Here is a 27,957-nt window from a genome sequence, read left to right as displayed (position 1 = left end):
CCTTTAAAAGTGGCATCTCAAAACAATACAGTAGATGTAAACCACAGATTACAAAGTAAATACCCAGACAAACGCAAACGCATTTTTAATAAAATGCTTTCATTCATTCAACAGAGAGAGAGCGTAAAACCTGGGTGTAACAGCTGTTCCTTTTTCTGATCACTCGCTCTCTGGATAAACGTCTCGCCTGTCCAGTTCTTTGTTTTCCTAATTTGCTGATTATGCCTGCTGCGATCCACTCCTACCCTCACACCTAAAGAAGACTATTTAAAATTTATTTGCGCATCCTTAAGGTGATATCACATAAAGGTGATACGTAAAATAATGTTTTTATATTGTTGTTATAGAGAAACATGATCAGATTTTCCCCGGTTCAGAAAAAAAGATCTAAAGTATACTAATTAAGAAAAATAAATCTAAACGGGGAGAAAGCTATGCTGAAAGTTTATTAAGATACTTAGAAGACAAAGATATCAATTTATTTTAGTCAAAATTTTATATATCACCTTTAAAAGTGGAATCTCAAAGCAAAGTAAATACCCAACACTGATTGTACCCATCTGTCATGCTAATAAAACACCTTGAATTGAATTGAATTGAATTGAGGGAGAGAGGGGGGGAGGGCGAGCGAGATAACCAGGACGTAAGGCAAATAAGATACACTCCACAGGCATTCACAACAGCAACATATGGAACGTTTGCACATATAGTTAAGTTATTACTTGGTTTTCAAAGTGCAATGAAATACAATATTGTTGTTGTTGCTGTTCTTGTTGTATTTATCCTGTAAAGCATTTTGAGAAGCCACCTTTAAAGGCGATATATACAGATGCAGCCATTAAAAATGGGTGAGGTATTTCGCGGCATACCGCGACACGCCCACCGGGGTATCACGCGGTTCACGTGTGTCACGTGACTAACTATCCGGCGTCGCCTTGTAAAACCGCCAGGGGGAGCTTAACCTCTCATGTACAGCATTTGAGCCTTTAATTTTGAACTGTGTATTACAGCATGTTAATCATCAGTCATTAAAATGTTGGTATATTTTATGAAAGCAAGATTGCTCAGTTGGACAAAAGTACACAACCTAACTTTATCAGAAATATTTATGCATCAAAGCCTTTACTGAAGATATTACTAATTGTATTAATAATGGATGACTTTGGACAAGCTGTATACTCAAAGTATAATTTCTTTAGCACATTTGTACAAGCACTTGGAATCTGTCCAAGCCATACTTTGTCAGGCATTTCGTTTTACTTCAACGGGCATAAAAACTTCCTTGCTTTTAACAGGGCGTTTCATAATTTCTAACTACGAAAATGATTTAAAATGCGACACCTATCATGAAAAGAAAAAAATACACACCAGTATTCCATTTCTCCCTAAACATTGTAAGCTTCGAAGTCTTTAACTAACGTGATACCGGAGTCAACAAGCATACTTTTAGAATTTGATTTAAAGGGAATATAATATGGAATCGCGTATCTCAAGAATTTAATAACGGTATGATTATATCCGTGTACTGCGGGAGGGCTGTTTCGCCTGCCTGCTTATGCGAGCTGTCTTGTAGCCTACTGGTCTAGTTGCGTGACTACCAACTGGCAGGTTGTGTGTTCAAATCCAGCTGGTGCTGGACCTTTCAGTTTTATTTATTTATTTTTTAATCGCGTAACATAAACATATTACCGTATGCAAACTGTACTGTATACAATATGTATATGTATATTTAATGTCTTAACTGTGCCCGTTTAAGTATTGAATATTCATATCTAATTTTACCACTGAAGGGAAATCTTAACATAAACATACAGTATATGGCTGGTCTCGGTACTTTAAAGAAAAAAATACACACCAGTATTCCATTTCTCCCTAAACATTGTAAGCTTCGAATGAAACCACTAAATAAAGACATAAATATAGAAATCTTAAGATTTGTTTTATTTAATGTTGGTAGCAGGATGAACTGTCAGAGTGTATATTTTGTCGCAAAGTTGCTACAAGATGTTAACAGTGAAAAAGGTATTTAGAAATGAGTTATTTCAAGATGAAAAAGAAAACATACACGAAACATGGTTTCATTACGACCAGAATCGGTCTTGAGATATTTTTAACTTGATTTACAGTATTTGAGAGGTATGTCTTAACACCGATACTACAGTGCTTAAGTACTGCTCACGTATATGTTTCTAGGTTTATATTATGCATTTCATACGGTCAAATTACTTTTGAGCAACTAATAAGAAGCGCGAAACGGTATGCGTTTTAGATTAGTTTTGTGCTGGAACCCGTGGATTGATTAGAGATATCAAGTACATACAAGTCATTTTTTAAATGTTGTAGTTCGTCTTGAAAAAATGTTACGAGTACATCATCTATCAACAATTACACAGGTTCTGTTTCCATATTGCGGATTTTGGTTAGGTACAGTATTATCAAATCCAGTGGCGCTGTGTGTTACTTTACTGATTCCCAATCTGTGATTGAAACCTGTAAAACCGGTTTAATTCGTCACAGCCAGCACTCTTCAGGTGTGAGGGTCTTCTGCTCAGAATGAAACGCTAAAATGTTTGTGTATATTCTAATGGTAGTGGGGGCAGGGTGTGTGGGAACAGGTTTGTTCTTCACACCTGAAACATTTTCTCTGAAAGGATTTTCTTAGCAGTTTAACCGATCTTGTTACAGCATGTTACAGTTTACTATTATTAACCATATTAATTTTAAGTGCTTAATGTAAAATCTTGTAAAAATATATTTTCATTGTTCAAATATACATTAAGTCTGACTATCATATAATAAGTTAAATACAAAACTAAAGAAAAAATAGGGTTAAATATAATTCAAAATATTTTGCTAACAATGTTAACTGTTTATGAATAATAAAATGTATTAACTAAGGAGTAGGATGGCACAGTTGTTAGCATGTTTTTTGTTTTGTTTCTTTTTCATAAATACAACAGTAGTACCTGATGTCTCAGCGCCTTTCAAAATTAAATTATGCATGCAAACCTGTGAACTAGAAAGATAACTAAGATATCCATCCATTTATAATGGTGGCAAAGTGGTTAGCATTGCTATCTTGGAGCACTGGGGTCCTAGGTTCAATTCCTGCCATCCTGTGTGTGTGGGGTTTGCATGTTCTCTCTGGGTTACATGGTTTTTCTCCGTATGTGTGATATGACTCCCTCTCGCACTCCAAAACATACTGGTAAGTTAATTGGTTTATGGGAAAACTGGCCCTGGTGTGTGTGTGTTTGTGTCTGTCTGTCCTGTGATGGACTGGCGCTATGTCCAGGGTGTATTCTGCCTTGTGTCCGTTGCTTACTGGGATAGGCTCCAAATCCTGAGTACTGGATAAAGAGATTAGAAATAGATGGACTATACACAGTGTTAGAAACCCACTATGAAATGGCAGCATCTCACTGAGAATAAAATATTTTATAGTGCTGGCCTTTCCACCTCTCTTGCACATCAGTATCCATACCTGGTTATTTAAACAAATTACCTCTAATTATAAACATCTTAATATGCTGGCTCTGTGGATCCGCATCAGCTATGTTTGCCCATTCCTTCAATTCATGTGCATCCAACACAAAGTTCAATACTAGTAACTGCACAAAATCTAAAATACAATCCTCATTTCAGTATCTATGTAAACATATAGTCTGTTAACTTCATCATCTTCATCAAAAGTATGCCTAACCCCATTAGGAAGTGTTCTTGTTATCAGTGTATTCCTTAGCTTTCCCAAAATTATCTTCTTCTTACCAACATCTCTAGTCTTTTATCCTGCAATAACTCAGCCAACACTTAAATCCCCAAAAGCTGCTTGTGTTAATTTCTTTAAATCACAAATATCATGTGTAAATACTGGCCATTTAATACTCTGCATTGTGGGATAATAGTTTATTTTAAAGGGAACTAGAGAAACTAAGAACTAGAGAAATTCAGAAAGGCTTTTTTTTCCTAGAATTAATAAATGCACATCCTGTTCACTGGGGAAATTAAATCCACACTGAGCAATCTTCAATATGTTCAGAATATGACAGCGAGAATCCTATCAGGGATGCATTACACCTGTTTTCAAGTCCTTGCACTGGTTACCTATCAGGTTTCGAGTCAACTTCAAATTCCTCATCCTCATTCTGTACCTACAGTATATGGCTTATTATCTGTCTACTCCCCCACCTTTGTCTGTCTGACTCTGGTCTTCTAGCTGTCCTCAAGAACATCTACATTCTGTGGGTGACAGGGTCTTCTCCAGCTGCACCCCAGAGCTCTCAATTTGTATTCCCAGTGATATCAGTCACGTACCCTGAGTGCATTTAAATCTAACCTCAGAACCTTTCTTTTCAGAAGACTTAGTGTCTGTATCTGCTTCATTTTCTAATTTTGGTCGCACCTCTAACTGCTTGTCTTTCTTATATGTATTTACTTTGTAATCTGTGGTCCTTTTATCTGTTTTTACATCTACCATATTGCTTTGAGATGCCACCTTTAATGGTAATATATAAAATAAAGTTTTTTATTATTGTTATAGGGAAACATGATCAGATTTTCCCTGGTTCAGAAAAAAAGATCTAAAGTATACTAGTTTGTCACTCTTCTCATTCCCTTTGCTAAATGACTTTTCATACTAATCTGATCAATCTAACTGCCAGTTTTCTGTGCTTTCTCTATCCTGCTAGATTTGCAATTATTCTGAAAATTTTCATCTTGAAATAACTCATTTCTAAATACCCTTTTCACTGTTAACATCTTGCAGCAACCCTGCGACAAAATATACACTTAGCTCAACCTGACAGTTCATCCTGCTACCAACATTAAATAAAACAAATCTTAAGATTTCTATATTTATGTCTTTATTTAGTGGTTTCATTAGTGACAAAGGCTAAACTTTCTTGGAAAAATGTCTTTTATGTGTTGCGGAAAAAACTGACTTGCTTTAACAAAATATGTTTACAAGTCCTTTCACCTGGCAATTTACCTAAATGCCCAACTATCTGAGAAGCCCTCCATGAAACCATAGTTGCTATTAATTCATTTAGGGCTCACTGACAGAATTGCTGTTTTTTATGCATGCTAATTTCTGATTCCTCACTCTGTTTCATGTTTATAGATAAGACTATTGATCGCGAAGGGAAATTGATGTACATGTTTACATGTTCTTTTGTAACATAGACCTTTTTGTGATTTTTTTGTATATCTAAGCAAGTGTTCCTGCATCCCTCTTCTGCACTATAGGCATGGCTTTTATTCTGTTTGCTCCATTTCTAAAACGTTTTGCTCATGTGCATTTTTGTATTTTTTTACACCTCTAGCACTTTAACGTCCTGAATTTTCATTTGCCTTAATTTGTAGAATGAATTTGAGTTTTAGCCTTAAAAATCTTAAGTTTTCACTATCTTTTGTTTCTTGTCCTACAACTGTTATTATTGATCACCATGACTTCATTCAGCCTTTCCTGAACGTCTATGACAGGCAGAGAGAGTGCTGTTTCTGGTGCGATCTTTTGCAGCTGACATTTCACTGTTTTAAACGAACAAGAAATTAGATTGCTCATAAATCACTTATTCTATATAAATACAGCGTAATTGCCCTCCGAAAATCCTCTTTTTCTTGTTCGTTTTAGAGACCTTGATCGAAACTGATTTTAGATGTCAGAAAGGATTTATTTTCTCTGTATTTCCTACATTGCTTTGTCGAGATTTTAACTTTATTTTTAGGCTCAGATTTCAACTATAAATCATACACTAATTAATAGCAGTAAATACTGATGTTTTGCTCCCTCTTACCACAAAAATATATATGTTTTGTAGCTGGGATGAACTTTATTTCGTACGCGTAGCTACTGCGATTTGGACACGAAGCGGTTAAAGATGGCGGCAAATCAGGCACCCAGAGGGGGGGGGGGGGGGCGTCTTCTCGCCTCCATAACTAAAATGCCAAATAGGAGTGGCTTAAGCGACATACACAGTCGTGTAACTGACAGTTTGAGGTAGCCTATCGTGTAAATTTCGCTTTGTTGCTGATAGGTTAAGCTTTCGAAACTCTGCCCCAAAGTCATGTGACTGATTTTTCGCCCTGTTTCGTTGGTTAAACGCAATGATCACAAGCACCACCATGGTAACTGGGATGTGTAGTTTTTAATTCAGTTTGAATTATAACTGTACGTACTGTCTTCATATTTGGCCAGGGCTTTAAAGAGAAGGCGCGCCAAAAAATTTCGGTGCCGTCGTCTCCGCTTTAAAGGTACCCCCGTGCTGGAAGAATTTGACCTCGGAACGTTTGCCCAGCGTACTTAAACTTAATATGGTCAGTAACGGTAAACAGTAACATGGTAAGAAGGAGCACGTACAAACGTTTTCGAAATAACCACATGTAAGACTCTGATCCTAAAAATGTTTAGGGAGAAAGTGGAATACTGGTGTGTATTTTTTCTTTAAACTACCAATACCAGCCATATACAGTCTGTAACGTAGGGATTTCTATATGTCTTTATTTAGTGTTTACATTAGCGACAAAGGCTAAACTTTTAGCTTCAGTAACGTGTACATATCTCCCCTTTTTATAAAACGACTTGGTTGAAAACTGTTCCAGAGCCACTGTTGTTTCATCAGTGAAAAGTACATCATGAAATGCCTCTCCCTGTTCAATCCACTGGAAAAAGAAAAGGAGCATAAAGCTTCTGATGGTCATAAACGATATTCATTTAGGAGCAGCATCAGAGGTATGTTTTTAACTGCACTGCATTGGAGAGAATACCATAGTGTGTTTTTTTTTTTACTCCCTGGCGGAAACTGGCTTCCAGAAGAATCAGTATGGCTCAGAGATTAAATAAAACTTCACAGACATTAACGAAGAGCATAACGCGTGTACTGTATACACTGCAAGTACAACCCAACTCTCTGCAGGAGTGCTGGCTGTGACGAATTGAACCGGTTTCACGGGTATTTTCAAAGTAGGAGGCGAGATTTCCAGCGAAAGACACACCCCCCCCTCAAAAACCCAGTAAATACAGTACTTACTAGTTAAAGGCTAGGCTCCCGACTACGGCGAAAGGAACCCTTCTTTCATTAGAAGACAATGAACATATTTTAGCCCTGAATGAATTAATAGCAAACATAGTTTACATAAAAGACATTTTTCCAAGAAAGTTTAGCCTTTGTCACTAATGAAACCACTAAATAAAGACATATATAGAAAAATCTTAAGATTTTTAAAATACATGACTTTGCTAAAATTTATTTGAAAATAAAAACAATTACAACCGCCAGGGGAGAGAGAGAACAGGGGAGGGATGTTGGTTTTGCATAAGGGGCGGGGCTATGGAAAGTAGGTATGTTTGGGAATGTGTAGTTACATGTTCTGGCTGTTTGTGAATTATCGTTGTTGAGTATGGAGTGTTGAGGTATTGATTTTGTGTAATGCTTTATGTTGAAAATTGAGGTGGATTTTGTTTATGATAAACAGGATAAACTGGGATGGGAGGAAGGTTTGGTTTTGCATAAGGGGCGGGATTATGATAATTGGAGGACTTGCGAGTGTAAAATGGTTTGATTATTTGATTTTGTATTGTGGTTGTTATCTATGTTTTTGGTTGGTATTATGTTTATATGGTTGTTTTTGTTGGTTGGTTGTTATTATGGTTATTAATAATACGATCTATAGTTGAAATCTGAGCCTAAATAAAAAGAAAAAGCAAGTGATTAGGTTTATGAGCAATCTAATTACTTATTCGTTTAAAAAGCTATATAAAATAAAGTTTATTATTAATTTGCTGGACAGAGCGGTGAACATTATTATGCATAAGACAAAGATAATGATCCTGATCAGTTTAGAAATCTGTGTACGCTGTAAGGTTTTTATTTCTTAAACTTTTAAAATACACGTTTAGAATTGAAAGAAATCCTCTTCCTGGTATAGCAAACCAGCACGTCTTTTTTCTCCAATCAGAGGGGTGTCAGATGGTGTCAGCCAATCACCATTCTGCGTTGGGTAGCAACGGGTGACTGTTCTCAGGCGGAAGATGTAAACAGCTTAATGTTCGTGTTAAATATTTTTTTTTAATTAAAATTCATTCTATACAGCAATCGCATATTTGGGTACCGTTTCATAAAACTTTCATGCTTAAAATGTTTAGGGAGAAATGGAAGACTGGTGTGTATTTTTTCTTTAAACTACCAAGACCAGCCATACACAGTACAGTTTACATACATACAGTAATGTTTTAAATTAATATCGTTTATGACCTTCAGATGCGTTATGCTCCTCTTCTTTTTATGCTCAGCTACTAAAATTTCCCTTTAGTGGTAAAATCCATATAAATATTCAAAACTAAGCGGATTAAAATGTGCACAGTAAAGACATTAAATGATTCAATCTTTGCACTACCAACCAATGCACCACGAGTGCCCCTGTCGGTCATTTTGGCCAGCCAATCACTTGCCCTGCGGTATGCTCCGGTGCCCCGCGGTGGCTTGTGGGTAGGTTACCGTACCGCGGGTTTTTACCGCGCATTTTGAATGGCTGCATCTGTACTGTAAAAGCGCTGATTCTTATGGAATGTGTTCCGCCGGGGATTCAATTTTTTTTTATTTTTTTTTTAATCGCGTATCTAAGGAAATCTCAGTATAACTTTGTTCATGAACAAACAGTGGCATGTTACATTATTAATTTGGGTGTCTTAATTTGATGTATCTAAAGCAGTGAACTACTGTAGGTGTAACATAACATTCAGAAATACAATAATGTAACCGGGCATCCATATGAATCAAGTAACAGGTTTATTCCATACTGAAAAAAAGAAGAAAGAAAACACATTCCATAAGAATTGACTGAGCTCTGCTCTGTACCACGCAATGATCCCCCCAGAGTCTCTGCCCCGGGTTATTTGGGTTTTTAGACAGAGGGTAAAAAACTCTCTCTCTGGCTTGACCTCCCCCTCCCTGTGTACTGTCTGTTTTTTTGTTAACAAGGCTCGCCAGCTAATGTGAATCGAAACCTGTCTTTCTAGCTTTTAAAGTCGTGCGATGTGTAAGCCACAATTTCTCAAATAGAGAAAAAAGAGCTGACTGACAAGATTTAAGATGTGGCTGTCAATGTTGGATTAAAAAAAACTCATTGCCCGACGTTTGTTGCATTGCTTGAAAAATAACTTTATTTCGAGAGACTAGATAAGTAATTCAAGTGTTTTTTTAACTTCCTGAAAAACAACGAATAATTTAACTATATGTGCAAACGTTTTATGATATGTCGCTGTTGTGAATGTCTGTGGACATGTGCTGGCTGGACAGGAGGCTCTACTGTACACAGAGAGGGGCGGGAGGAGGGGACAAGCCGATAAATACTCTTAGAGTTTGATTAATAGGGAATATAATACAAAAATATAGTACTAAAAATAAGATACACTCTACAGACATTCACAACGGCGACTGTCAGAAGATAGGACACAGCGGCTCAGGCACCCGCTGAATGGAAAAGGGGCACTTTAATGTTCTGTATGGCTAATACTAAAGCCAATACTAATATTCCATACTTTAATATTCTTTTATGTATGTTTAACAATAGTGGGTTACTGGCCTAATTCATCCCTGCTCCCGTTGTTAGGTGTTAATGTGTTGTTAAGTGTGAATTTGTACTTGTTTCCCTGAGGTCTGGCTTTTTTTCTGGAAAACCATAACTCTGGTCTTGTCCAGATTGACTGTCGGCGCCCAGGTCTGACAGTGCTGCTCCAGCAGTGCCAGGTTCTGGCGCAGCCTCTGTTCTGTGGGCAACAGCGGGACCAGGTCGTCTGCAAAGAGCAGGAACTCGATTTCCATAATTAATGCAGATCAGTAAATCAAGGGACAAAACAACTATTGCTCCCGGGTCCTCAATGGGCTTTGACGTGCTAATGCGTTGGTTTAACAGTCCGGGTGTGGCAAGCCTCTACTGTTTAACCTTTAACTGTTTTTCCATCTACTGTATTGCTTTGAGATGCCACTTTTAAAGGTGATATGTAAAATAAAGTTTTTCATTATTGTTATAGAGAAACATGATCAGATTTTCCCTGGTTCAGAAAAAAAGATCTAAAGTGCTACACCTAACTTTCTTATTTCGATGTATTTAAAGCAGTGAACTACTGTAGGTGTAACATAACATTCAGAAATACAATCGAGAATAGTTTTGTGGTGTTTGTTTAGATGAAACGTTCCTAAAACGTATAATGTAACAAAATTAAAGACGATTAAAATCTGTAATCTTTCCACTTGTACTGTATGTCATCGGAAAGTTTCTCCTTTGTGTAAGGATGGTATCAAAAAGTAATCTTAAGTGGTGAGAAAGCTGTGCTCAATGTATTTGAGGGACTTAAAAGTAAAAGGAGATGCTTCATATTGCTTGACTAATTTTAAAAACTAAGTTATAAATGCAGTTATAAATCCCTCGGTGCTGCGCCGGGTGTAAATATCAAAATATACATTCATCCCGGGCAGAGGCCGAAGAGCGCCCGGCTGGGGTGCGCAGGGAAGAGCAGGACAGGAGTGAAAGGCGGGGTTTAGGGAGGCGTCCAGTCTGGGCAGGTATAGATTACACTTTTCTAAAACGTATTTGAAAAATAAAAACGATTACAATCTAATCCTTCCACGTTTGATCCCAAAATCCCAAGAAAAATAAATCTAAACGGGTAGAAAGCTATGCTGAAAGTTTATTAAGATACTTAGAAGACAAAGATACAGTATCAATTTATGTTGCATTAGCCTGATTATGATTAAAAAAACACATATAATTAAACACGCGTTTGTGATTTAAATCAAAACACGATTTAAATCAATATAAATGTTTATATTGTAACGCATACTGTCCAGCCTCCATTTCTATATAAAATTGTACTCTATTACACACACACACACAATAGAAGCAGGAAGCAGAAGCAGGGACCGTTGTCAGAAGGGAAGAGGTGACTATTCATTGTTATCAAAAATGACTTAGAATCGATCATGTTGTGATATTTTGAAATATAAAAGTCAATTGATTGTCCATAATATTGCTATTGTATTTTTTCGAAGAAATGTTTGTTAAAAGAAAAGTCCAGCACCAGCTGGATTTAAACACACAACCCGTGAGTTGGTAATCGGGCACGTAGACCAGTGGGCTACAAGGGAAGTCACATGAAGAGAGTTGAATGATAAGTGTCGCATTTTAAATCATTTTTGTAGTTAGAAATTATGAAACGCCCTGTTAAAAGCAAGGGAGTTTTTATGCCCGTTGAAGTAAAACAAAATGCCTGACAAAGTATGGCTTGGACAGATTCCAAGTGCTTGTACAAATGTGCTAAAGAAATTATACTTTGAGTATACAGCTTGTCCAAAGTCATTCATTATTAATACTATTAGTAATATCTTCGGTAAAGGCTTTGATGCATAAATATTTCTGATAAAGGTAGGTTGTGTACTTTTGTCCAACCGAGCAATCATGCTTTCATAAAATATACCAACATTTTAATGACTGATGATTAACATGCTGTAATACACAGGTCAAAATTAAAAGCTCAAATGCTGTACATGAGAGGTTAAGCTCCCCCTGGAGGTTTTACAAGGTGACGCCGGATACTTTCCGGCATGACGTCAAATGATGCGATTAACCGCGATACTGCGTGATACCGCGACACGCCCACCGGGGTATGCCGCGAAATGCCCCACCCATTTTGAATGGCTGCATCTGTACATATTTTTCAGGTGTGAATGTGTATTTTCAGAATAAATTTCAAAACTAAATCATTGGCTTGGTTTACTAGTATTCTTACTGTCATGTTCTTTACCACCCCTGGGTGCTATAGGTGGACTGGTGTCACATTATGGGCGATACTCTGCTTTGCACCCACTGCTTGCCAGGATTGTTCCAGTTCCACCACAACCCTGAATCGAGTGGATGGGTATATTAATGTATATTAATCATCTTACATATTCCTGTTCTTCACTCTATAGGCATCCTCTCACGAGGCACCAGTAAATGTAGGGGTTTTGTGCTTAACTGGGACAATTATTAATTATAGCAGCAAGTCACAAAACTTATTCTTTTGATGGCTATTAGAATCAACCTTGCAGGATAACTCAAACAACGCACACACGCAGATACTAATACACAACAATACATTTATTAATACAAAAAATGTGCATAAACATAACAGATCTTATAGAGGGGGTTAGCAGTATACAAAAGGTATATATTCAATCACGAAGAGTTACAAACCAAGAGGGACATACATTCCATATATCATTCATTTAGACCATTTTGTAAATGAACTTTGTTACAACTTGTACATTAGATACTCAAAAGCAAGTACATGACTCATAGGAATTAAATTGCTATCAACTCAGGTTGAGGTAACAATTGAATTCTCGAGCTGTAATGCAGAAAGTTGAATACTCATCCGCTCTATGGGGATTCAGATCTCCCGCGGATGCAAAGAAGCAGTGGCAGGCTGTTGCCGTGTCCAATCGGTGCTCTCTGGCCTGGTGCAAGGCAGTGCTGGTTCGACTTGAGAGAAGGAGAAGGAGGGAGAGATTTCTGCTGAGGTGCGCTGCTGATGCTCTCTGAAGACCTGTGTTGGCTGAAACTAGCAGAGTTTGCACACAGAAAAGTCACACTCTTTAGACAGGAATAAGACCGGTTCGTTCCCGATGTAGCGCGAGTCCTGAATACTGATATTCAGCTGTCCACAGTTCCAACCGTAGTTCACTCGTTGATCAGGTGAGCATTCGCGGTGGGTTCACGAGGCTTGCTGCTGGGCTAACCTCGGGTGGATCCTTTGGTTACACGCTGGCAACCTCCATTCTCAACTCTTAGAACAAGGAAAAGTCCTGGCACTGGGACACACTGGCCATTACGTGACTGTCTGAGCCGAGTCTGAGGATGTCCAGGAGGAGCTGGAGTTGTACCTGGAGGAACTACGGTCGCTCATTGGTTGAAAGTTCGTTGGGCATTCAAGAATCATTTCGTGACTTACTGCTACAATTAACAATTGTCCCGGGAAATGCACAAACCCCTACAGTTATTGGTGCCCCGTGTGAGGATGAGTAACCATGAACTCTGACCTTGGGGTTGTAAACCACTTGGGATGAGACTCTCCCTTGGAATCTCCCAGACAGCAAGGCACCAGCGATGACCATTCACGTGTCTCAGCTTTGGGAGTTGTTCCTTATCAGAACACACTTTCAGCTAGAAAAACACCTTAAATGTGAACCAAATGGAATCGCCTCTCTGTGTCCAGCACCACTTGAGATGAGGGAGAGAGAGACTGGCAAGGGAGCAGCAAACTTAATTCCTGTATTTTAATAAACCTTGCCGCTACAACGGTCTCTCTCCTGAGTGAATGCGCTGGTGGGTTTTTAAGTCACTTGACAGACAAAACTCTTCCCAAACTGACTGCAGCTGAATGTTCTCTCTCCTGTGTGAATGTGCTGGTGGGTTTTTAAGCCACCTGACCGACTAAAACTCTTCCCACACTGTCTGCAGCTGAATGGTCTCTCTCCTGTGTGAATGCGCTGGTGGGCTATTAAGGTACTTGACTGACTAAAACTCTTCCCACACTGACTGCAGCTGAACAGTCTCTCTCCTGTGTGAATGCGCTGGTGGGTTTTTAAGTTACTTGACTGACTAAAACTCTTCCCACACTGACTGCAGGTGAACGGTCTCTCTGCCGTGTGAATGCGCTGGTGGGTTTTTAAGTTATTTGATTGACTAAAACTCTTCCCACACTGACTGCAGCTGAATGGTCTCTCTCCTGTGTGACTGCACTGGTGGTCTATTAAGTTACTTGACTGACTAAAACTCTTCCCACACTGACTGCAGCTGAACAGTCTCTCTCCTATGTGAATGCGCTGGTGGGTTTTTAAGTTACTTGATTGACTAAAACTCTTCCCACACTGACTGCAGCTGAATGGTCTCTCGCCTGTGTGAATGGGGTGATGCCTTTTTAAGTGACTTGCCTGACTAAAACTCTTCCCACACTGACTGCAGCTGAAAGGTCTCTCTCCTGTGTGAATGCGCTGGTGGTCTATTAAGTTACTTGACTTACTAAAACTCTTCCCACAATGACTGCAGCTGAAAGGTCTCTCTGCTGTGTGAAGGTGCTGGTAGGGTTTTGAAATGCTAGACTGACAGAAAAGCTGCTCCTCCCCGTGCCATAATGGCAGTTTGTCCACTCCATCTGAGCAAGGCCTTGAGTGATTCTTCCTCATCCTCTGATCGTGCTGGAGTCTCTTATTCTGCAAATGCTCCATGGAATGGCCTTGCTCTGTGTGCTGAAACAGAGCTGTGTTTTCTCCACCGTGACCTTCAGTGTGCTGCTCAGCAGTGTGAATCATCTGGGGCTCCTTCTCCAGCTCTCTGACACTTAAGCCGTCCAGTTCATTCAGCTGTTTCTCTCTTTGCCCAAGAACAGACATACTCTCCCATTCATTAAAACTTTCAACAATTTTCTCAGTAACCAGATTATTAAACCTGTGTGTAAACTCAACAGAATCTAAGGGATCATATGATTGTTTTAGACTGTGCAATGACAGTCTCTCCACTTGAACAGAACAAGGCCTAATTCTTATCAAGCCCCGTAGGAGCTGCTGTTGCTCCTCCCTGTACTGACTCTTCTCAGTGTGCTGTGACTCAGTACTTTTCTCTTTACCAGACACATCAGTCTGCTTCTCTGCAGGGTCAATCAACTTGGGATCCATATCCTGCTCTGTAAGATATAAAACATCCAGTTTTTTACTGTGCTCTTGTACAGAGACGCAGCCAAGTTCATTACAACTTTGTGTAATATTGATTGTGTCCAGATTATTCATCTTCTCTGTAAAATCATCACATACTAAGAGCCCAGGTGGCTCACTCTCAGGCTCTGTCTTCATCATGGGCACAGAGTCCAGATCCTTGACACTCTGTCTGCTGTCTGTGTGCTGCTCACTAAGTGCCTCTTTCCCTGCTGCGGCAGTGAGCTCTGTCTCCTGCATCAGACTGGAGCTCCAGTCCTCCTTCCTGTGCTGCTGTTCAAGAAGAGCCCTTTCCCCAGCATCGGAGAGAACACTGGCCTCTGAGCCTGTAAACAAAGGACAAGAAGACACGACCTTTATAAGAATAAACTTTATTTTATAGTTTTATACCTATAAAGAAGTGGCTTCTCAAAGCATTTTACAGAATGCCAACAACAAAAAATACACAAAATTAGCACGATGAGAATACACAGTTAGAGGAGACAGTAGACAGTGGTACTAAGTACAGTAGGAGCAGAGGGGTACAGAACAGTTAAATAAAGGCTTTTCTGAAGAAAAAGTTTTTGAGTCTGGATTTGGAGTTTAGAGAAGGTGACTCTCCGATATCCTTAGGGAGAGAGTTCCAGAGCTTGGGGGGATAACAGGTGAAGGCCATGTCACCCATACAATGTAGACAGGCTTGGGGGACAGTAAGGAGAGCAGAATTAGAAGAGCGAAGGTTGTGAGGTGGGGAGTAGGGTGATAACTCAGACAGGTACCGAGCCATGGAGAGTCTTATAGGTGAGCAGGAGGACTGTTAGGTCGATATGAAACTTGACAGGAAGCCAGTGCAAGGACTCCAGGATAGGAGTAACGTGATCATTTGTACTAGACCTGGTCAGGATTCTGGCTGCTGAATTTTGGACATACTGGAGTTTGTTCAATGGGGATTTAGAATCCCCAGAGAGTAGAGCGTTACAGTAGTCGATTCAAGATTAGACAACACTTTTCAGCCACAGTTAGTGATAACATAGGGCGTTGTCAAGCAATATTTATGAGGTGAATGAAAGATGTTCTGACAACATGCTGCACATGTGGGTCGAAGGTCAAATATCATCCACAAATTTTTCAATTTAGACTGAAGCTCAAGTACAAGACCATCTACAGATAGAGTTACACATTGGTTGTACAAAGTTGATGGGTGGTGCCAATAAGCAGGACTTCAGTCTTGTCACAGTTAAATGAAGGACATTTTGAGTCATCCAAGTTTTTATATCGGGGATACAAATAAATAGAATAGAGACAGCCACATCAGTGTCAGGTTTGATATGGATGTATATTTGAGTATCATCAGCATAGTAGTGATAGCTGAGGCCATGTGATCTTAAAAGCTTTAAACTACACACACGCATACAAGTACACTCACAATCAATTCGGGTTGTTTAAACATAGTGGAATAAGTGGGTATAAGGGCGTGTTCTGATTTAGCTTCGTCAGAAACCTAACTACCATGTAAAAAGTCTACTGTAATAATATCACAATTACATTACATTTACATTAACAGTGCACTGAGAGAGAGAGGGGTTAATACAGACACACTGACTGCACACTACAGGACATTAACACTGCACTGAGAGAGAGGGGTTAATACTACGCTGGGCAAACGTTCCGAGGTCAAATGCTTCCAGCACGGGGGTACCTTTAAAGCGGAGATGACGGCACCGAAATTTTTTGGCGCGCCTTCTCTTTAAAGCCCTGGCCAAATATGAAGACAGTACGTACAGTTATAATTCAAACAGAATTAAAAACTACACATCCCAGTTACCATGGTGGTGCTTGTGATCATTGCGTTTAACCAACGAAACAGGGCGAAAAATCAGTCACATGACTTTGGGGCAGAGTTTCGAAAGCTTAACCTATCAGCAACAAAGCGAAATTTACACGATAGGCTACCTCAAACTGTCAGTTACACGACTGTGTATGTCGCTTAAGCCACTCCTATTTGGCATTTTAGTTATGGAGGTGAGAAGACGCCCCCCCCCCTCTGGGTGTCTGATTTGCCGCCATCTTTAACTGTTCACTGTCCGAATCGTAGTAGCTACGCGTATGAAATGAAGTTAATCCCAGCTACAAAACATATATTTTTGTGGTAAGAGGGTGCAAAACATCAGTATTTACTGCTATTAATTACTGTACGATTTATAGTTGAAATATGAGCCTAGATATAAAGTTAGATATAAAGTTAAAATCTCGATAAAGCAATGTAGGAAATAGAGAAAATAAATCCTTTCTGACATCTAAAATCAGTTTCGATCAAGGTCTCTAAAACGAACAAGAAAAAGAGGATTTTCGGAGGGCAATTACGCTGTGTTTATATAGAATAACTGATTTAGGAGCAATCTAATTTCTTGTTCGTATAAAACAGTGAAATGTCAGCTGCAAAAGATCGCACCAGAAACGGCACTCTCTCTGCCTGTCATAGACGTTCAGGAAAGGCTGAATGAAGTCATGTCAAGTACAATAATTCGGTGATCAATAATAACAGTTGTAGGACAAGAAACAAAAGATAGTGAAAACTTAAGGCTAAAACTCAAATTCATTCTACAAATTAATGCAAATGAAAATTCAGGACGTTTAAGTGCTAGAGGTGTAAAAAATACAAAAATGCACATGGGCAAAAAGTTTTAGAAATGGAGCAGGTGTTGCTTTGAAATAAGCAAACAGAAAAAAAGCCATGACTACAGTGCAGAAGAGGGATGCAGGAACACTTGCTTAGATATACAAAAAAATCACAAAAAGGTGTATGTTACAAAAGAACATGCAAACATGTTCATCATGTATATGAACATGTACATCAATTTCCCTTCGCGATCAATAAAGTCTTATCTATAAACATGAAACAGAGTGAGGAATCAGAAAATTATCATGCATAAAAAACAGCAATTCTGTCAGTGAGCCCTAAATGAATTAATAGCAACCATGGTTTCATGGAGGGCTTCTCAGATAGTTGGGCATTCAGGTAGATTGGCAGGTGAAAGGATCTGTAAACATATTTTGTTAAAGCAAGTCAGTTTTTTCCACAACACATAAAATACATTTTTCCAAGTTTAGCCTTTGTCACTAATGAAACCACTAAAGAAAGACATAAATATAGGAATCTTAAGATTTTTTTTATTCAATGTTGGTAGCAGGATGAACTGTCAGGTTGAGCTAAGTGTATATTTTGTCGCAGAGTTGCTGCAAGATGTTAACAGTGAAAAAAGGTATTTAGAAATGAGTTATTTCAAGAAGAACATTTTCAGAATAATTGCAAATCTAGCAGGATAGAGAAAGCACAGAAAACAGGCAGTTAGATTGATCAGATTAGTATGAAAAGTCATTTAGCAAAGGGAATGAGAAGAGTGACAAACTAGTATACTTTAGATCTTTTTTTCTGAACCAGGGAAAATCTGATCATGTTTCTCTAATTTCTGAACCAGGGAAAATCTGATCATGTTTCTCTATAACAATAATAAAAAACTTTATTTTATATATCACCATTAAAGGTTCCATCTCAAAGCAATACAGTAGATATAAAAACAGATAAAAGGACCACAGATTACAAAGTAAATACATATAAGAAAGACAAGCAGTTAGAGGTGCTACCAAAATTAGAAAACGAAGCAGATACAGACACTAAGTCTTCTGAAAAGAAAGGTTCTGAGGTTAGATTTAAATGCATTTAGGGTACGTGACTGATATCACTGGGAATACAAATTGAGAGCTCTGGGGTGCAGCTAGAGAAGACCCTGTCACCCACAGAATGTAGATGTTCTTGAGGACAGCTAGAAGACCAGAGTCAGACGGACAAAGGTGGGGAGTAGACAGATAATAAGCCATATACTGTAGGTACTGAATGAGGATAAGGATTTTGAAGTTGACTCGAAACCTGATAGGTAACCAGTGCAAGGACTTGAAAACAGGTGTAATGCATCCCTGATAGGATTTTTGCTGTCATATTCTGAACATATTGAAGATTGCTCAGTGTGGATTTAATTTCCCCAGTGAACAGGATGTGCATTTATTAATTCTAGAAAAAAAGCCTTTCTTGATTTCTCTAGTTCTTAGTTTCTCTAGTTCCCTTTAAAATAAACTATTATTCTACAATGCAGAGTATTACATGGCCAGTATGTGTTGGCTGAGTTATTGCAGGATAAAAGACTAGAGATGTTGGTAAGAAGAAGATAATTTGGGGAAAGCTGAGGAATACACTGATAACAAGAACACTTCCTAATGGAGTTAGGCATACTTTTGATGAAGATGATGAAGTTAACAGACTGTATGTTTACATAGATACTGAAATGAGGATTGTATTTTAGATTTTGTGTAGTTGCTGGCATTGAACTGTGTGTTGGATGCACATGAATTGAAGGAATGGGCAAACATAGCTGATGCGGATCCACAGAGCCAGCATATTAAGATGTTTATAATTAGAGGCAATTTGTTTAAATAACTAGGTATGGATACTGATGTGCAAGAGAGGTGGAAAGGCTGTTTCCTTAAGCCAGCACTATAAAATATTTTATTCTCAGTGAGATGCTACCATTTCATAATGGGTTTCTAACACTGTGTATAGTTCCATCCACACAGTGCCTTTACTTCCATCCATTTCTAATCTCTTTATCCAGTACAGAGGATTTGGAGCCTATCCCAGTAAGCAACGGACACAAGGCAGAATACACCCTGGACATAGCGCCAGTCCATCACAGGACAGACAGACACAAACACACACACACACCAGGGCCAGTTTTCCCATAAACCAATTAACTTACCAGTATGTTTTGGAGTGCGAGAGGGAGTCATATCACACATATGGAGAAAAACCATGTAACCTAGAGAGAACATGTAAACCCCACACACACTGCCAGGATGGCAGGAATTGAACCTAGGACCCCAGTGCTGCAAGATAGCAATGCTAACCACTTCGCCACCATTATAAATGGATGGATATCTTAGTTATCTTTCTCGTTCACAGGTTTGCATGCATAATTTAATTTTGAAAGCCACTGAGACATCAGGTACTACTGTTGTATTTATGAAAAAGAAACAAAACAAAAAACATACTAACAACTGTGCCATCCAACTCCTTAGTTAATGCATTTTATTATTCATAAACAGTTAACATTGTTAGCAAAATATTTTGAATTATATTTAACCCTATTTTTTCTTTAGTTTTGTATTTAACTTATTATATGATAGTCAGACTTAATGTATATTTGAATAATGAAAAAATATTTTTACAAGATGCGGGGGAAAGTGCAACAACTTATTACAGTGCTAAATTTAATATTATTGATTGCTAATAGTTTATGCTAACACCTAACTTTCTTAATTAGATGTATTTAAAACAGTGAACTAAGTGTAACATACTATTCAGAAATACAATCGAGAATAGTTTTGTGGTGTTTGTATGGATGAAAGGTTTCTAAAATGTATAACGTAACAAAATTAAAGACGATTAAAATCTGTAATCTTTCCACTTGTAATGTCATTAGACAGAACAAGACGTTTCTGCTTTGTCTAAGGATGGTATCAAAAAGTAGTCTAAGTGGTGAGAAAGCTGTGCTTAACGATAATTAAGTGACTTAAAAGTAAAAAGAGATGCTTCATATTGCTTGATTGATTTTAAAAACTAAGTTATAAATGCAGACGCGATCGCTGCCATAAGCGCTCCAGGCAGCAGAACGTTCGTTCTGTACTGCTGCGCTCTGCGCCTCCTCCCTCTCTCGGTGCCGCGCCCCTCTCTGACGGAGCGCAGTGGGCGGTACGCTATTTTCAGAGCCTCTGATTGGGAAAAAAAGACCTGCTGATCAGTTTCACACACCAGGAAGAGAAAAGAATGGGATTTTTTCTCTTTGAAACGTGTGTTGTCTTTATGAAATTCGTGTATTTTAAACGTTTAATTAAGAAGTAAAAACCTTACAGCGTACACAAAGATTCTGAGCTGATCACGAGGAAGAAAAATCACCAATTTTTCGCGCATAAAAAGTGGTTTTTAACTCTCGAAACCTGTTTTTATATGTTTTTTTAAAGTCGTGCAATGTCTAAGTTAAGCAGGAACACATCATTATATCTCATTTTTTATTTATTTTTTAAAAATTTTAAAAATCGTTTGCCCAGCCTATTAATACAGACACACTGACTGGACATTACAGTACTTTAAAACTGCACAGAGAGAGGCGGGTTAATACATACACAATGACTGGACACTACAGTACATGAACACTGCACTGAGAGAGAGGGGTTAATACAGACACACTGACTGGACACTCCAGTACATTAACACTGCACTGAGAGAGAGAGGGGTTCATACAGACACACTGACTGGACACTCCAGTACATGAACACTGACCTGAGAGAGAGAGGTGAATACAGACAGACTGAATGGACGTAACAGCATGTAAACACTGCACTGAGAGGGATTAATACAGACACACTGACTGCACATTACAGTACTTTAAAACTGCACAGAGAGAGGCGGGTTAATCCATACACAATAACCGGACACAACAGGAAAAAGACTGCACTGAAAGAGGGCTACACACAGGCACTGCGACTGGACAATACAGCACATTAACACTGCAATCAGAGAAAGGGGTTAATAGACACACACTGACTGACTGGACACTACAGCACATTAACATTGCAATCAGAGAAAGGGATTAATACAGACACACTGACTGTACATTACATTACTTTAAAACTGCACAGAGAGAGGCAGGTTAATACAGACACTGACTGGACACTGCAGGACATAAAGACTGCACTGAGAGAGAGGGGTGAATACAGACACAGTAACTGGACACTACAGCACATTAACACTGCACTGAAAGAGGGGTTAACACAGACTGACTGGACACTATAGGACATTAACACTGCAATCAAAGAAAGGGGTTAATACAGACACACTGACTGCACACTACAGGTCATTAACACTGCATTGAGAAAGAGAGGGATTAATAGAGACACACTGCACATTACAGTAATTTAAACTGCACAGAGAGAGTCGTGTTAATACAGACACACTTACTGCACAGTACAGTACATAAACAATGCACTTAGAGACAGAGGGGTTAATACAGACACACTGGATTAATATTCCAGAGGAGTTAAAACAGACACAGACCCTGGACGACAGTAATACTTAAACCAATTAAATAATGTCTATATACACAATCATTAGTATACTTATAAAATTTAGACCAATACAACGTAAATACAATATTTATAAATGAGGTTTCCTAATGACGTTGGAGTACAAATTGATTCAAAAGTGAAACAATTGTTGAATGTGAACGAGGTGTTTTCAGCACCGTAACCGGACAAAACAGTTCAGTTTCCAATAAAGAATCCCGTTGCTACATCACACGTCTGTCCCACGTCACTCAGCATCTCTCCACTATACTCTCACCAGTGAGGAAAGTTTGATGACGGTTTGATACTTTGTTAGAACGCGTACTGATAATGAGAAGGTTTACTATTGTGAGATGTTTTTTTTTTTAAATAAAGTTTGTTGTTTAAAAAATCTCACCATTGAGTTAGTTATAGACACTGGTTTTTAACAAACACACACTCTGACTTCATACAAGTCACCACACTGACCTGAGAGCTGCAGTTCCGTGTCCATTTCTTCTTTTATTTCTGCAGTGACTTCACAGAGAAGCGTGTGTCCAACACGATCTGTCTGTCCCTGATCTCCTCCTGCTCCCGACTCCTTCTGGCACAGCTGCAATCTCACCTTCAGGCTCTCGTTCTCCTTCTTCAGCTGCGCCATTTCACTCCCGACACTGTCCTCCACACACTGTGTGATTTTAATCACGGCCCGTCTCACCAGAGTTTGGACGCTGCGGAGTTTGTCTTGAAACTCGTCATCAGAGTCAGAAATTATGTTTCCAAAAACTTCTGACATTTCATACACAATCGATTTGAGCAAAACCTGCATGAACGAGTCAAGCTGGGTTTGCAGATTTAACAAGCACTCCGCCATCCTTCTTCAGAGTCGATCAGAAACAAAGGCTGACTTGCGATGTTTAAACAGAACTGCTTCTTTATTTTTATTCTTCACAGATTCTGTTGTCAGGGCTGTGCTCTGTTCAAGCATAAACACAGTTGACAAGATGCTACGTTTTCAGAAACTGAAGTTATTAAAAAAAACAACTTTCTTCTTTATAGAAAAAAAATCATTCAAGCACCCACGGGTATGCTATGTAGCGCCGTGTGATGACGTCAGTCGTTAGCGCGGCCGCGGCTTCAAAACAACCGAGAAGCGGAGCTGAGAAAGAGGAGTTTCTGCAGACGGATATAAACGTCACTGCACCTCCTAGCGCCACCTAGTCAAGAGGAGTGAATCACCTGCGACTTGCACCGTTCGTAAGTGTGAATTTTGTGAAACGGAACAGATTTATTGTTTTGGTTAAAGAAAAAAATGCTGTCATATTCTTCCCAGCTGGCAGTATTTATTCTGCATCATAAGCAAAATTTGTATTTCATATTTCGCAAATTGTATGCATTTCTCGAAAAACACGTTGTCCCAAGAAAGGAAATAAATACTTCCATTAACAAAATCAAGCCATATGTGATTGTCCTTAATGATACATTCTGTATGACAAGACAGGAAGAAACGCACCTCAGGATTCCAGACACAGGATCTCCTGTTTATTGAGAGAAGTTTTAACCATCTGTCAGTTTTCATGTCCAAGGAGCTCAATTTGCATTCCATGTACAACAGCGTGTCCTCTACACCCGCCACTGAAGCACAGCACAAGCTCAGCATCTTGACATCTCCCTAACAGAGACACGCAGAGACCTTTTGGTGGGCAGTGGCTCAAAAGGGGAGAAGAGACAATTTCTGGAGCAGGATTTGTTAAGTTGGAGTATTCTGGACACAAATCAGTGCCCGCTTGTATTTCTGTGTTTTTTTTAATTTTACAGAAAGTTTAAATGTGACTTTTAAGGCATTATAATTCACAACCTTGGCAAAAAATGGTTGTCCATAATTGTTGATTATGTTTGATTAACAGACAAAATATGACAACCCCTCTACTGAGCATATACTTTATTTTCCTGATGTAACAGATCTTAACAAGAGGGCAAAGTAAATAAAATAATTAGCATCTAATTACATGCAATACCAAATGCAATCTCTTTCCATCTTAAGAGCAAGGGTTCACATGATACATCAATTCAATTTTTTTTCCCAAAAAAGTGTGTATTGTGGGACAAATAATCAGGAAGTCGCTATAAATTATCATCTGGTACCAATTTATTTATGTATATCAGAATCAATGATGCTCCAGGAGATGCTGGAACTCACAATCTCAACATGACTCTGCTGTATAAGTATGCTGACCTATTGTGCCACCGGAGCAGCATGAGTCCCTCTCCTCACACAGACTGACGCTGCACAAACAGGGTGAAACAAGCAGGGTTTTGGCTGTAGATCCATCTCCACATGAGGGAAGGGGACAGTAATACAGCAAGGAAAAGACAGGAGAAGACACTGAAAGAAATGTGCTCACTGCAAAGGAGGAAGGAAAGATGTGGTCAGACACATAAAACAGATTGGTGGATAATTTGAAGTGACTTTTTTATTGTCAATCAGCACACGGATTTCCCTTCATCTGTCTTCCTGTGGAGGACATGACGGGAAAGGGAGAGGACATGAGGCTCATGTACAGGGGGATCATGAGGTGTGTCAGGGTGAATGGTTCCCTCACGATCTTCTTTCCCGTGACCAGGTAAATGTGGCAGGGTTGCCCTCTGTCTGCCCTGCTCTACTCCTCAGTGGCTGAGCCCTTGGGCCTGGCGATTCTCAGGAAGGAGCGGGTGCACGGGTTGCCTTGCCTGGGGGCGCTGCCACCTCACTGATCTATTAATATGCCAACAACACCATAGGTGGTGCAGGCCTACTGCACTGCCTCGGGCACCAGGGTAAACTTGGAGAAGTCTGAGATCATGCCGGTGGGGAGGGTAGACACTGACCCGCTCCTTGGATACCCCTTCAAGGTGGAGACGGGTCACCTTAAGGTCCTCGCAGTCTATATTGGTATTGATGAGTAGGCCACTGGGCTCCTGCTGTGGAAGGAAAAGCTTGTTAAGATGAGGGTCAGACTTGGCAGGTGGAGATGCAATTCCCTGACCTCTAAGGGAACGGTCTTATTGGTCAAAATGCTGTGCCTGTCCCTCTTGTGGTACCTTCTATCTGTGATGCCTCTTCCCTAGAGGATTGAGAGAGAGATTCAACAGCTGGTGGTGGGCTCTGTTTGGAGAGGGGACCCTCCACAGGTCGCCTACAACACCCTTATTGGAGAAGTCTCCATGGGTGGGCTGGGGCTGTCTGATATCGGCCTGAAGATGAAGAGCGTCCTTAACACGGATAATCATAGCGTCTGTATGGGACGTCACCTCAAGACCTGCAGGGGTGTGGGGTGGGAGTCTCTCTTGATGAGGCTGACTCTGGGGCTGGTGGAACACCTGCCCCAATTTTACAGGGAAGTCTTGCTGGCATGGGGGGAGTTCATGTCTCCTACATGCCAAAGATGAGAGCCCCGCTGCTTGAGCAGCCTCTGTTCCTCAACCACCCGGCTCAGGTCTCGATGGCGTAGATGTTTCTATGAGGCTGAATTGTCTAAGTTCAGGGATCTTCTTTACGAAATAAAGGATGGCTTTCTACCTGCTCAAGCTATTGTCGACACTGTGCGGGAGGTTGACGATGAGCTGTCTGGCAGTTAGATCCGCCAGGACTTTGAGCAGCTCAAGCTCAGCCTCCTGGACAGCTGGCTGGAGAAGCTGTGACCGGTGCATGGCTCAGGGAGATGACAGTGAAGTGGGGGGACCATGGGGTGAGCCTCCTGGGGTGCACCACCAGCGTGTTCCACAGGCTGATTGTGGCAAAGCAGTTCAGGGCACCGGTCTTGGAGGTGATTTGGGGAAAAATCTTCCCCCACTACGAGCCGGCGTGGCTGTGGGCATGTCTGAGGCTGCCTTTCCTTTCCCAGAGGTTGAAGCAGCTCGACAATTTCATCCAACATAATTGCATCTTATGAAAATGGTGCTGCAGCACCTTCTGTATGTCTGTTGTGTCCCACGGCTTGTGAGAAGAAGAGAAAGACCCCTTTCTCTTTTGCCTTCCATTACTCCCACTCGGGGGTCTTTCCACTGACTCTGTGAGGGGCAGGTGTGTCCAGTAGGTTATCGAGTGGAAGTTAGGGATGTTGGAGATGCAGCTCCTTGCATTCACAACAAGAGTCACCAGCAGCAGCAGCAGTAGTGTCTGAAGCTTTCCATACTGTAGTGGTTTCGCCTAAACGGAAGGTTTAACAAGCAGAAACAAGCCACCTTTTTTCCCATGCTTCTCAACTGTATAAAGGTCCCTAGCGACAGGCCATCTTTTGTCAATGTATTTCTGGTGTTTCATGGCATCTCGTACCAAATGCACTTTCCTTCTGTACATGGAGCTGATCACTTGAAATTTGGCTGTGCAGAGAGACCAAGATGAGCTTTGTCGACTCCAAAGCAGCTCCTTTGTAAAACGCTGTTTGTTCACATCACTTATGTGGGGCTTATACACAGCGGTCTCTAAAGGTCTTTGCTACCTGATAGTGGGGCATTGCAGTAGTCTAACCTGCTGTATGCAAGAGCATGCATTAATTTCTCTGTGTCTTGAGTGGATAGAAACTGCCTTAGTTTTGCAATTTTTCTTAACTGTAGGAAGCATGTTTTGATACTCTTTTAACATGAGAGTTAAACGAGAGCCTTGTGTCTAATATGGTTACGTGCTGAGTCTTTGAGGCAAATTTTTGAATCCACTGAGTTAAGTGCTGAAGTTATAGTAGTCCTATCAGTATTGTAGCCACCAAACAACAGAACCTGTTTTATCAGAGTTGAGTAACAAAATGTTTTCACACATCCAAGTCTTTACTTCATTAATGCAATTAAATAAAGTGATAATAGAGGAGTTGTCGTTAGGTGTAAACAAAATGTTTATTTGAGTGTCATCAGCATATGAATAAAAGTTAATATTATGTTTTTGGATTATCCTACCTAGCAGCAGCATGTACAGAGAGAACAATATTGGCCCCAGCACTGATCCCTGTGGTACCCTAAATTGACATTGAGGAACCAGTTCAATTATTAGATATTGGAACATTTAAAAAGCATCAGATATTTATTTCTTGATATTGTATTTATACTTTATGTTACTCTTTTATACATGTTATATCAGAATTTATTTTACCTTCATTTACACATTGTAACATTCAACCTCTAAGTAAATAACAAATGCTCAAACATTCCGAACAGTAATTATAAATCCTCTTAGTCAATAACTTCGGAAAATCAAGTTAGAAACACTTAATCTCTGTCTGTAATAGATTCTTGTAAGTCTTGGATTTTAAATAAGTCTACTGTAGCTGAATATATTTCATGTAAAAGCAGAAATATTACACATCCTTAATCTCTTTAATGACCTCTCTGCTACATAAGGCATCTCAGTGAAAAGTATTAAGGAGGTGGTATAAAGAATCTCTACTTAATCTCAATCTCTTCTCTACTTAATTGGATTTCTTAGCAAAACCTTAACCCACTTGATATTTGCAGGAAATGTGATTGTTTTTGTTAAACAATTGAGTACGTACTGTACAGCTTTTAATATGCGATAGTGAATTTTCCCGTATTCTGCGGAGGGAAGAGAACTGAAATTAAGGAAATACATATTTAAAGGGGTGATAGTCTTAAATGTGTTCTGTCATATCTGGGCGTTTGAATAGATTTGTTGTATAATTTATTATGATTTCACTCTATACTTGTGTTTCTCAGGAGAAAGTAGTAACATTGGGGATTTGAGGGTACAGAAAATACATTGTACTGTATGGGTAAATGTAAGGTTATGTTAAAAAAGAAACTTTTTGGCACCTTTTTGAACGTGATTATTAGACACCTGTTGAATCTCAACCAGGGTTTCTTGAGACATCATTCAGCGAGCGAAGCCTCCCTCTGGACTCCGCACTGAGTTGAAAGCTATGTGAGCTGCTCACTGCTTGTTGTGTACTGTTACCAGAAATCAAGATAAATCATGTCAGACATTTTTCCATCTTTAATGTGACCTTGCAACCAACAAAATTCAAGAGAAAACAGATAATTATTAGGAAAAATCATTGAAATTAAAAAACCTACTGTCACAGACGTCCAAAGG

General features: G+C 39.5%; 2 protein-coding genes across 2 annotated transcripts in view; both read right to left on the bottom strand.

The window, feature by feature from the left end:
* LOC148670361 (scavenger receptor cysteine-rich type 1 protein M130-like) overlaps window positions 1-27,957 on the bottom strand; it is a 204,528-nt gene that overhangs the window by 33,160 nt on the left and 143,411 nt on the right. The window lies entirely within an intron of this gene.
* Window positions 12,118-22,964, bottom strand: LOC148670376 (uncharacterized). Its single transcript, XM_088632435.1, has 2 exons — window positions 22,368-22,964; window positions 12,118-15,073 (listed from the first exon to the last, which is right to left on the bottom strand). Exons 1-2 carry the CDS (start codon window positions 22,750-22,752, stop codon window positions 13,371-13,373), a joined length of 2,088 nt encoding a protein of 695 aa, XP_088488561.1. The 5' UTR covers window positions 22,753-22,964; the 3' UTR covers window positions 12,118-13,370.

This window comes from Lepisosteus platostomus, chromosome 5 (assembly GCF_059453375.1).
Source record: "Lepisosteus platostomus isolate fLepPlt1 chromosome 5, fLepPlt1.hap1, whole genome shotgun sequence".
NCBI classification, from domain to species: domain Eukaryota; kingdom Metazoa; phylum Chordata; class Actinopteri; order Semionotiformes; family Lepisosteidae; genus Lepisosteus; species Lepisosteus platostomus.
The sequence above is the reverse complement of the archived record's forward strand: the minus strand, read 5'-3'. Positions and strand labels throughout refer to the sequence as shown.